The sequence below is a fragment of the Rutilus rutilus genome, assembly GCF_951802725.1.
Source record: "Rutilus rutilus genome assembly, chromosome: 5".
NCBI classification, from domain to species: Eukaryota; Metazoa; Chordata; class Actinopteri; order Cypriniformes; family Leuciscidae; genus Rutilus; species Rutilus rutilus.
This window is the reverse complement of record NC_140213.1, coordinates 4,901,610-4,913,743: the sequence shown is the minus strand read 5'-3', so window position 1 is coordinate 4,913,743 and position 12,134 is coordinate 4,901,610. Positions and strand designations below refer to the sequence as shown.

Here is a 12,134-nt window from a genome sequence, read left to right as displayed (position 1 = left end):
CATATAAAGATAAACGTGTACAGGCACTACACGTGATACACTACAGCTCAAAAGTTTGGATTTACACTTTTTTATGTTTTGAAAGAAGTCTCTTATGCTCACCAATGCTGCATTTATTTGACTAAAAATACAGTAATAACAGTAATACTGTGAAATATTATTACAATTTCAAAGCACTGTTGTTTTTGTGTGATCAAAGCTGAATTTTCAGCATCATTATTACAGTCTTCAGTCACGTGATCCATCAGAAATCATTCTTATATGCTGATTTGCTGCTCAAGAAACATTATTTTTATTATTATTCATGATTGTGCTGCTTAATATTGTTTAGTGTTTTTCAGGATTCTTTGAAGAATAGAAAATTCAAAAAAACATCTTTTGTAACATTATAAATGGCTTTACTGTCACTTTGATCAGTTTAATGTGTCCTTGCTGAATAAAAGTATTAATTGATGTACTTTTTCCCCAATGTTTTTGAAAATTTTCAACGGTACTGTATCACTGTATTTCCACCAAAGTATATAAAGCAGCACAACTGTTTTCAACATTGATAATAATCATAAATGTTTCTTGAGCATCAAATCAGCATATTAGAATGATTTCTGAAGAATCATGTGACACTGGAGTAATGATGCTGAAAATTCAACTTTGATCACAGGAATAAATTACATTTTAAAATACATTATAAACAGTCATTTTAAATAGTAATTTCACAACGTTAATGTTTTGAGTGTATTTTTTTAATGAAATAAATGCAGCCAAAAGAAATGTCTTTCAGCAACATTAAAAAAATCTGATTTATTCCAAACTTTTGATTGGTAGTGTAAGCTATGTGAACTTTTCAACCCTTTTTCTTGTTGGATCTGTAAGAATGCGGACGATGCAGAAGCTACTAATCTTCTCAGCAATGATCACTAAGGCGTGGACAGCAGCGGGGCTTGCAGAAGACGGAGTGGGCATGAACACTGGCATGAGATTCATTAGCATGGGCATCACTGGCAACTCCCCTACCAGCTGATGACTATGAACGCTTGCCAGCTGTGCCCGTACCGACAACAGCTGGGTGGACAAGCAGAGAGGAACCTTTCCCCCTGCCAGGGCAGAAAGAAAACTGGGAATGGAGTGGGGGTTAAAGCCAGATGGAGGCGAATGGCCGGATACCCAGAGTCGGGTAAGTGAGGATGAGTTGAGTTGAGTTGGCGCAGGTAAGGCAGAGTCAGTGAGCGTGGCAGGCTGGGCATGATTCAATCAGCAAGCAGGACTCGCACACCCATTACATCCTTGTCATTCTAGAGTCAACAGGATGTGACATATGGCACCTGCCTGCCAGTGTGAGGCACTTCCTGTCAGGGACTCCAGTCATGCTGTCAGAGCCGTTTACTCAGACAGCTGTGCTGGACTACACTCGCAAATGGAAACTCTCTCACTTCAGAGAGTTACACTGCCTCAGGCACTTGCTAAGAGTTTGTTTATACGCGAGCATATGGAAGAAAATATTCATATGTGAAAACATATGGGTCATTCAAGAGATTTGATGTTTTGTGGTAAATATTCTGTTAAAACCACTACATAATACAATCAGGGTTTTGAAAGATGGTTAAGAAAAATATACAAATTTACTTAATTGACAGCCTTGTGTGAGCTAACTCTCAATTCCTCACAGAGCAAGCGCTAACTGTGGCTCTTTATTTCCACTCTTCTTTTCTGTTGGGAATCATTACATAATTTTCTTGCCATTGTGTAAATAATTATGTTAAAATTAATTAAGGTTTTAAGTGCCTAAGCGTGGGCAGAGCATACCGAAGGTATTACTATTGGCATAAACTATTAATTACATCTCAGGCATATACATTTTTTTTGTTTTTTTGTTTAAATGTACAGAGCTCAAAGTACTGGATAATAGGAATGGCATGAATGTCTATTAGGCAATTTTCTTATATACAATTTTCTTATGTTTATACATAATGTCTCTTGAAGACATGTCTCATTCTGCATCACTATGTCTGTGCATTTGTGTGCTAGATGTTGAATCATTTTTTTTTAATTCTGTCATTAATTACTCACCCTCATGTCGTTCCAAACATGTCAGATTTTCATTCATCTTCGGAACACAAATGAAGATGAACGAAATTCTTACAGGTTTGGAACGACATGAGGGTGAGTAATTAATGACCGAATTTTCATTTTTGGGTGAACTATCCCTTTAAGAGCAACGGCTACAGACTAAAGACAACACTGTTATGTGAGGGACAGGCTGACGACTAATCACACAAGCCACACAAAATCAATATCAATTAAGATATGTAAAACCTGTGATATTAGTCAGAGTGAGGGCAAAGTAAGTGCTTTAACTCTTAACTCTCGCCTGAGCTCTGATTAATGAACCAATTACTGCTGCAAAGATGAGGAAAGCAGGCTCACATATGGGTGCTACACTACACTCTAGATGTGCTCAGCACTGTCAAAAACTGCATCTAGCACATGTAGCTTAATGAAAAGCCAAATGGAGAAGCCACACTGTCCAGCAAGGCATGATGGTCTACTGGCAGACTGACCCCTCGCTTAGCTGGATAAAGCTACTGGTGGTCTCCTCCTGGGGGTCGTCTTCAGGGGCAATCTGGGCCCAGCTGCCTGAGACACTTTCCTCACTGCTAGCGCTGAGAGAGCGTCGCTCCACCTCCACACCTGTAGAGGCCACTGAGGAGGCTCTGTCTTTGTCACTGTTGAGGGGGGAAAGAGGACACACGGCAAAACTGCAGTGTCACAATGACCCAGTAATTCTACCTGATGACTGATCCTCAAGAAACAGCTGCTGTTCTTTTCAATGCAAAATTGCTCTCTTTTATTTATTACAATGGATAATTTTGCCCCAAAATATCTTTCGCTGTCCAGAGCCTGGGTCAAGAAAGTACAATATGGCCTTGTGATGGAAAAATCTTACAAGCATTAAAAGTGCACCTCAGGGTATAGGATTATAAAAAATGCACTTCATGACCCCTTAAATATTTGTGCTGTTCTTTATCTTTCCCGGTCGTTTTCTTTACCAACTTACCTCTCACACTCATGTCAAATTCATATGGTTGATTTGAGATATTTTAACACACAGTGTTTCAACACACATTAACACGCATTGCTGTGAGCAGTTACAACAATTAAGGCTTAACTTCTGATAGCAAGAATGTATATGCAATTATATATAGACTGTACCTGTTTTTGGTTGCTGTCTCACTCTCTCTACCACTTTGTTGCTGGATCTGATGGAATGCTTCCCAGTGGTGGGGCCCAACCCTCCCCTTGTCTTCTGAGGCCTCTTCTCTTTGATCTGGTTCAATGTGAATCAAGGGTACCTCCCTTTGTCCCCGCCACGCTTTCCGCACACAGGAGGAACTGTGGGAGCTACAGCTATTTTCCTGACGCTCCAAGCTTGGCCGGTTTCCACCATTTTCACGACGAGAGTGTTTAAAGCCATGTCTTCTTTCTCCAACTGGAATTTGTGGCTGACAAGCAGCCACAATTATGTCCTGTTGGCCTCCAAGTAAGGATTTGCCACTCTCTACAATGTCTGCCGCTAGACGATTAGCAAAGAGCTGTACATGTGGCTGTGAGTCGGCAGAATCGAGTTCCAAACTGTCCTCTGAGGGCTCCGCAATTATCTTATTCTTGCGCATTAGAGACTCAATAGAGCTGGCCCAGGTTTCGTGAATCAGCATGTCTGTGATTTGGTCTGTTTGGCCACGCTTATACAAGCAAGAATCAGACTTGCAGAGTCCTGTTGATGACACAGAGTTGGTTGGATAGATGTTGAGTGAGTCTCCATGTACATTTCGAGCAAAACCATCGAATGAATTAGCCTTGATGGGTGAGTTTACAGTTAGTCTGGAGTCTGAGGATCGCCTGTCAGGGACAGAAGACTGACGGAAACAAAAAGGGGTTCTGGGGGACGGGGGTAATAGGCTATTACTCCACTCTTTGGTCTTGGTCAGACTGTAGTCCTTGTTCTCCTTGTCCATGTCTTTCAGCATGAAGCGATAAAACTCCTCTGTGATACTCTCAGTGCTGGACTGTTTAGAGAGACAAGATGATGTTCGCACATTGAGGTGTCCGTTTTTTTTACTGGCAGCTTGCTGAACAGCTGCTGCAAGGATGCTGCTGGCATTTTTCCCAGCATAGTAGTCCAGCAGAAGGTCAAACCCTCGACCCTCTGTCTCCATCTGGTTCACCATGAAACGAGAGAACTCATCCGTAATGCTCTCACAGCTGGACTGCTTGGAGATAGAGCTACCTCTGCTCAAATTATGCCCAAGCCTGTTTCCTGGTCCCAAAGTGTTTAGCATTCCGGAGGGATCTCCATCCTCCTCTGGAATGCTCTCATAGCTTGATGCTTTCCCCCTGCTGCTCCATTTCTCACACTGCAGAGAAATGCTGCGACTGCGAGATGACTGGCCAGATTTGGAAGTGTCCACCACACTTAATTCTGGGCAGTTCAATATCCTGGCTGTGACCTCTGACGCAAAGAGTGCAAATGGATCAGAAGTTGTGGGTTCATCTAGATTGACAGTTTCATCCACAACACGGTTGACCAGACGCTCCATAAGTTCAGGCTGTTCTTCGGTTTTACGTTTGATTTCACTGAGACGTGGAGGTCTGTGTTTCTTGGTGACTGCGGTGCCATTTTGTATCTCCTTTCGTCGCAGTGCTGCAGCTGTGCGGCAGGGCAGAAGCAGCCCCTCTGGACCTTCTAAGCCACCCTTTAAAGCGCAGAACCATGGCTGCTTTCCGCTTGAGTTCTCCAGGCATATCGCTGCCAGCTCTGTAGCCATGGATACTACTGTGGTAGCCAAGTCTTCCGCAAAGCATGTGACGGGAGTTTTGAACTCACCCGAATCCATTTTAAGTGCCACAAGTGTTCCTGAAGAGGATGATACAGACTGCTGTCTGGTCTCGCTCTCTCCTCCTGCCCTCCCTCGTGCCATGTGAAGTGGTGAGCTCTCAGCTGAAGGGAGCGCAGAGTCTGTGCTCTTGTCACTTCTGCCCAGCTGCCCTTGCAGGTCAGATTGTTCTTTGACCATAGTGGCAGTCACTCTGTTCAGAGTAAGTCTGTAGGGTTCTTTCAGTTTGGGCTCCTTTTCTCTCTCCTCCTGTATGTGCTTTTGCTCTCTCTCTCTTTTCCCTATGAGAGCAGACAACTTCTCCACACTGCCTCGCCTCTCGTCCTGATTATAAGCCTGGCTTGGCTCAATCAAACGCTGTAATTGGCTCAATGCTTCCCTGCCAGACTTGGTGTCAGCCTCATACTCCCTAAAGCTGACACTGCCTTCTTGCCTGTCACATTTCGAAATTTCACTGATTTTCCTTGATGTTGCACACAGGACATCAAACAGCAAATTATTCACACAATCCAACAGGAAACCCTCAATGTTTGGGGCATCTTTTCCAGGACCCTCAAGCTCTTTTCTCTTCTCAGCCTTCTCAAGGGCATTCTGAAATATATTGTCTGATATTTCCTGGGTAAAGTTATCCACGTCCTGTTGATAGGGCCTTCTTGGACTTGTGATGCCATCCACTATTTTGTTATGTGTGGTCTCAAGGAAATTTGCAATGCTTGAATAACTCTGTCTGTGGGTGAGTACAGCTGAAGCTTCCCTGAGGAGAACTTCAGCCACATTGGCTCTGAAAGCCTCAACGCTGGTGCCCTCTGCAATGCTACAGTGGAGAGGAATTGCAGTTGAAGCTTGGGCAACTGACAGAAGTCCCATAGAGGCAGAATACATGTCTGTCAAGTCTTCATTATCCCCAGAGTCATCTGCTAGATCTACCGCGGCTACGGCTCCAGCGACCTGAGACATTCCACAAACTGCAGAGGAAAATGAATACTCCCCTTGTTCGGTTTCACTCCCTTCCTCTTCATCATCATCATCCTCACACTCATCTTCTTCTCCTGACTCCAGTGTGAGTTGTTCTGCGACCTGAGGGGCGGTGATGGTACCGATGACACTTGCAGCACATACCAAAGCTATTTCCACCGGCTTAGTGGAGGGTCCAATTGGCGAGTTGTGCTGGGGGTGATGACCATGTTTCGTTATGGCCCTATTTACACTATCATGCTCTGATGTCCCACGTGACTGTTCATCCGGCCACTCTGTTACCTCCTCACTGTTGTCAGGACTCTGGACAATCACAATTTTAGGAAGTTCAAAAGAGCAGGCTCGAGCCCTCTGTGGCTGTTCAGTGGAATGACTTACATCACTCGAGTTTTGCGAGGTTGTGGACACACTCACAGCTGCCTCCGCTACAAAAGAAGGCTCATCTTGTGACAAACGAATAAAAGCATCTTGCAGAACTGATTCAGCCAGATTGGTGGCATAGTGGCCAGCAGACTCATTGGTGTGACGATTGACTTGTTTTAGGGTGGCGGTTGGGCCTCTTGAATGGGAGCAATATGTTCTTGAAAGCTTTTGGGAGTTGGAAGAGGTACAGAGGGTCTCGGAGTCCTCACTATCCTCTCTCTCCATTTCATTCCTTCTTTGAGCGTGGGCTGCTCTTAACACCTTAAGCGACTTAACCGGCATGATAGAAATCTCAGGATCTGCAGAAAGAAAGGCATGTGACAGGGTTGGTGAGGAATGGGGTGGTGGGGCAGAGAGAGAGGAAATAGATTAAAGATAGACCTCTGAAACTGTTTCATAATCCCACACAAAAAGTCAAATTTAATGCACATGTAAATGAAGCACATTCACAGCCCAAGAAAGAAATTAGAGACAGAAAGACAGACCAAATGAGATATGTGAAAATGAAAGACGAAACTGGAAAGGAGGTACAAAGTCTAAATCGTTGCCTGTTATGTCCAGTGGATATAGTATAAGGGTCGGAGTGAGAGCTCTGAGCAAGATATCCATAACACACAGTTATATTTGTATCAGTTTTCCCTTTTCCATAACCAAGCCCATACAAATGCAGAATACTATCTGGGCCGATCTGTTTATGAATATTACATTGGCTTTGAGGAGAGCATAACCTTCACACAGTATTACTTCTAATTTCATATGAGAGATTAATTATAGATTAGCCCAGTGTATCTTGTCTCTTTAATATTAGACTTGGGACGAGTATCACCACATGTAGACATTCAGGGGTCTGGCTTACTGTTAGAGGCCAAAGCAGTGGCACAGAATAATGCAAGACAAACAAGCTTTCAGACATGCACAATAAAAATGCACAAGACATTTTGGGGCCAGCACGTCTTGTATATCATATCTGCAAATACAACCTTTGTTTGTTTATTTTTCTCTGTCACACACGTACTCATTAACATAGATTGAAGATAATTAATTGTTTCACTGCTGTTTTTTCTGTTGCATCCATCCTGTTGCTTGGTTACTTTGTATCTACATAAGCACAGCAGATTGCAGTTTTGATAAAGTCTATTATAACCAGTGCAACCTAGACAAAAGTTAAGCTGAGATCCAAATAATTCCCAAAGGCAAAATTAAGGACTTTGTTTTCCTGTGCTTTTTATGGTTGCAAATGTATGTGACATGCCCAAATTGTTTTGAAAACCTTAATCTCATTGGTAGTGACTGAGGCTACATTGTGTTACTAAATTAAGAAATAGCCTTGGGGTGGAAACACTCCCAAACAGTCCTCCAAATAGGGCCACTCTTATCGAAGCAGGCTCACAGATAGCAAGAAAACGTAAATGGCTCTTTCAATGCTCTTTCAACCATAATTCAAGTAATTTTCTGTCTATTCTAAAGGCGGACAGGAGGAAGATGCAGCAAAAGTGCCAGAGCTGCACTAAAGTTGCATTTTCTTATTACATACCAGGACATAGAAAGTACCACACAGTGGATAAAATATGGATTTAGACTGAGGTTTCTGAGTGATTTTTTGGATGGATGGATGGATGGATGAATGGTTGGATGGAGAGATGGATGGATGGATGGATAGGCGGTTTACCATTTCTGAATGGGTCACTGTCCTCACTGTCTTCTCCAAGCTGCTCGGAGGCAGTGAGAAAGTCTTCTTCTATGGATGAAACAGAGCGGTTGGTGTCATCTTCAGCAGCCCGCTGACCAGCCAATCGGCCATGTCTCTGCCTCTCTTGCCCTGACTGTAGTCCAATCAGGAATTTGTTGATCTCAAAAACGACACTGTTCGTTTGGTTAGGGCGGCGCCCACAGGAACAATGCACCAGACAGACATCCGCTGTTCTCTGGCTCTGAAATACACATACATAAACATACACACAGTTTAACAAGGTAGACTGTAAGCTGTAAAATTATGTCAGTTGTTCCAGTCTATATTAATATCTTACCTGTGGGTGGCTTGGGTCATGCTGGCAGGAGTCCGGTGACTCCAGGCTGCTGAGAAGCAGAATCTCATTTTCTTTGGGTTGCCGCACTCCGAGAGACTCAATTAACCGTGGCAGCTCTGGGCACACTGAGGCCAGTTTCTGTGGGAAAATTTATGCTAATATTCAAGTCACATAATTGAGGGTCCTTGCTTGCATTATCTTGGTAATTTGTATTGTTTCTAATTTCCCTTTTAATTAGATGAAACATTGTTTATGTTGTATGCTTAGGAAATGATGAAAGACATTCATATATCTGTTATTAACTAGAATAATTGAATGAATTAGAAACGAGAGGGTGGAGGGGATGGGATATTTATTTGGATATTAATAAAAAAACAGTCAACTGGGAATGATAAAACACTAGACTATTTATTAGTGATAGTTTAAAATGTAAATATTTTCAATGGTAGATGCTTTTTATCCAAAGCAGTACCAGTATATGCAGTTTCTGGGACTCAAACCCATGACTCTGGCATTGCTAGCATCATGCACAGCTCAAAATAAAGGACAGGTAATCTCCACCCACCTTGGTGTAGCTGTCGTCATGTCGATCAGGGGTATGTCTGTCCAGGTTTACAAAGCAGATCTGAGAAGAGAGAGGCTGATCTTAGAGAAATAGCACCTGGTAAAGTAAGGTAAACTATCTGTATACATACGTTTTCGTATACAAACACAGCGTACCCAAAGTTATACATGTTACAGCTAGTGAGAGCTATGCAGGGTAACTGCACTCCCCTGATCTTAAGAGGTGCGCTAGAGACTGATGCTAGAAACTGCGGTCTTTAGCCTCCTTGTAATCATGCCTGCCTCCCGTGCCGGAGACACCGGTTCGAGTCCCGCTCGGAGCAGGCCGAGCAGGACCGGAGGGGTTACACACAGGACACAGAAGATTAGCTCTGAATACCTTACCATTTTTCATTCCAAATATTCTTTAATTTACAACATGTCAAATCTTCTGGAGCATTGCCTAAAAGTCTCATATTTGCATTGAATGTAGAAAATAATGACTTAAAGGATACATTCACAGTTCTTCAAGCAGCTTAGTATTGTTAGGATATGTAAAAAAAAAGATCTACCTGCTTATTTGTGAGCAAAAGTCTGCCAGATGACACAAAACACACCATTTTATGTCATACTGGAGACTTTTGAAATCTCCAGGGATATTGTTAAAACTACAGATCGTACATTATCGTGGATTATGGGTGTTGAAGTTTCCCGAACTTTTAGGTAAAAGGGAATGCCACAACCCTTTTTTCTCTCTTGTCATGTAGCACTGATGTAATAATAAATAAATAAAAACTGCAGCACAGACAGAGCAACCGTTAGGCTTCGAAAGACTTAGAATTCAGTACATGAGTTACACGGACCTCTTTTATGATAATTGACAGCTTGACAGCTGTGTCACTATGAACCAACAAAATAAAAGCATACAGGTTTGGAATAAAACAAGGATGAGTAACTTTAAGCAACTGCATAGAAAAACCTTCATCTCCTTCTCCCTCATGTTTACATAGCTTGAACAACACTTAGTTTTACTTATTTATCACTCTTAAGTGCTTTCTTACAAAGCTTTCTTACTCTCTTTTTTCATCTCGTTCATCGTACATCACTCTACGCACACACACACACACACACACACACACTGCACCTAATTGATTCTGATGACTCATCAGTCTCTTAAAAGCATATTGTATTGCTAGTCGCATGCTTAACTCAAATATGTCCTTGTGGATGTGTGTGTGTGTGTGTGTGTGTGTGTGTGTGAGAGCTCTTCTTTCCCTCTTCACTTAAGACACTGAAGATCACATTAGTGACAATGTTTTTGGAATCTAGGTTTTTCTCAGCGAGGATGGATTTCACTCTCAGGTATCACAGATGTAGCACTTAATCTCTCTTATTCCAGCTGCTTACTTAATGCAACAGTAAATGATCTAGTACTCATCCATAAGTGTTAAGTATATATGTATATACTGTACAGATATACTGTTTAGTATAAAGTGTGTTAATAGTTCTGGCGATTGAGAGAGAGAGATTGAGAGAGAGAGAGAGAGAGAGAGAGAGAGAGAGAGAGAGTAACCTGCCATAATTGTCCTGAACTGTCATATTCACATAAGAACTGATCTTGCGCTGGTGGTTTGGAGTGTCTCAGCTGTCAGGTGGCACTATTAATGTACTGTGGTGCTGATGGGTGACTCAGTCACTTTCTTTTTCTGCCACACACACACACACACACACACACACACACACACACACACACACACACACACACACACACACACACACACACACACACACACACACACACACACACACACACACACACGCACACACACACGCACCTAGTAAACAACTAAATATATAAACAAATAATGTGCATAGTTAAAATAATTAGTTGGTCTAATTAGGTTTTTCGCAATGAAGAAAATATGCATTGTGCTTGCCCATACAAAAGATGTTGCCATGATATTAAGATGCTGGTTTGCAGCCGTTCTAAATGGTTGCCAGTGTTTTGCTAGGTGATTGCTGCTAGGTGCCTTTCACACAGATAAGGAAATTTGCTCGTATTTAATTTCACAATGTCCTGCGCTGTTTATCACTAATATTCCAGGAAAAAGCAGCCAAATAACCCTTTTTTATAAGGACTAACATTTTAAATAAATAAAGTTTACATTTTGGGAAATAAGTACGCCTGTTTATGTTACCAATTCAAAGCAATAAGGTCATTTTGGATACTGATTTGAAAATACATACTGCTTTCATGTAGGGACCACCACTAATGTTAACTGAAAAAAATAAATAAATCTAATATTTCTCATTTTGTACTAAAAATTCTCATTCTGGAAATGACTACAACACAATTCATCGCATCACACTGCTGAGAGAACAAAACTGATTCAATGCGACACACACTTACAGCATGACCGGTAGGAGAACCTGCTGAAGGTTTAAGGTTAAGAGAGGTGAGTCAGAGGAGTATAGTGATGCTATGGTGATGACTTTACTCATTAAATGAGGATATTAAATGAAACTGGAAAAGGAAACAGGGTGAAGGTGACAAAAAGGGAGTTAGCAACTGAGCCTGAATTAGACTCTTTTTATTCAGAGTGAAATTTTAGTCACTCGCACATTACTGAACACATTCCTCTCGCTCGCTCATTCTAGTACTCCTGCACATCTCTGCCCGTCCGACTGCCCATCTGTCCGTCTGGATTTCTACCACACTATAACATTCATCTACCTCAGTGTACTTACGCTCAACATTCTGGATGCTCTCTCTCTCATTCTCTCTCACACACACATCACACATTTGTTTGAGTATCATAGTGAGAACTTTCCATTGACCACTTCTGTTATTATACTGAGCTAATTCTATTTTCAACCAAAGCTCAGTAGAAAATGTGCCGCTACAAAACTCTAAAAATGTACCGGTTGCACTTTATTTTACAGTACGTGCACTTACTAGGAAAGTAGTGGGCAATACAAGGTAACTACATGGGTTAAGGTTAGGATTAGGGGTAAGGGTTAGTACCTAGTTATTACCCAGTTATTATAATGACTATAAGTATGTACATGCGGAACGGGACTGTAAAAAAAGTGCAACAGAAAAACAGTAACAGAAAAGAATACTCTTAAGACAGAATGATCACTTGCAGCTTTAGCATTAGGGGTCAAGGTACGTGATAAGGACTCTTTTGACCCTCTTTCCACCTCCATCATTACAGTCTGTCAGATAGTTATTGCTCTGTGTGGGTTTTGGGCTCGAGCTCTATACTGCCAACAC

At 41.9% G+C, this 12,134-nt stretch overlaps 1 protein-coding gene across 5 annotated transcripts in view; it reads right to left on the bottom strand.

The window, feature by feature from the left end:
* sphkap (SPHK1 interactor, AKAP domain containing) overlaps positions 1–12,134 on the bottom strand; it is a 134,713-nt gene that overhangs the window by 12,693 nt on the left and 109,886 nt on the right. For 3 of the 5 annotated variants that reach the window (XM_084409061.1, XM_084409062.1, XM_084409063.1), the window contains 5 exons: positions 8,880–8,939; positions 8,315–8,452; positions 7,957–8,218; positions 3,208–6,586; positions 2,556–2,720 (listed from right to left, as the gene is read on the bottom strand). In XM_084409061.1, coding sequence (XP_084265187.1) covers positions 2,556–2,720; positions 3,208–6,586; positions 7,957–8,218; positions 8,315–8,452; positions 8,880–8,939 — 4,004 coding nt within the window. The remainder of the gene's footprint in view (positions 1–2,555; positions 2,721–3,207; positions 6,587–7,956; positions 8,219–8,314; positions 8,453–8,879; positions 8,940–12,134) is intronic. The other 2 variants (XM_084409064.1, XM_084409065.1) reach the window with 1 other exon arrangement.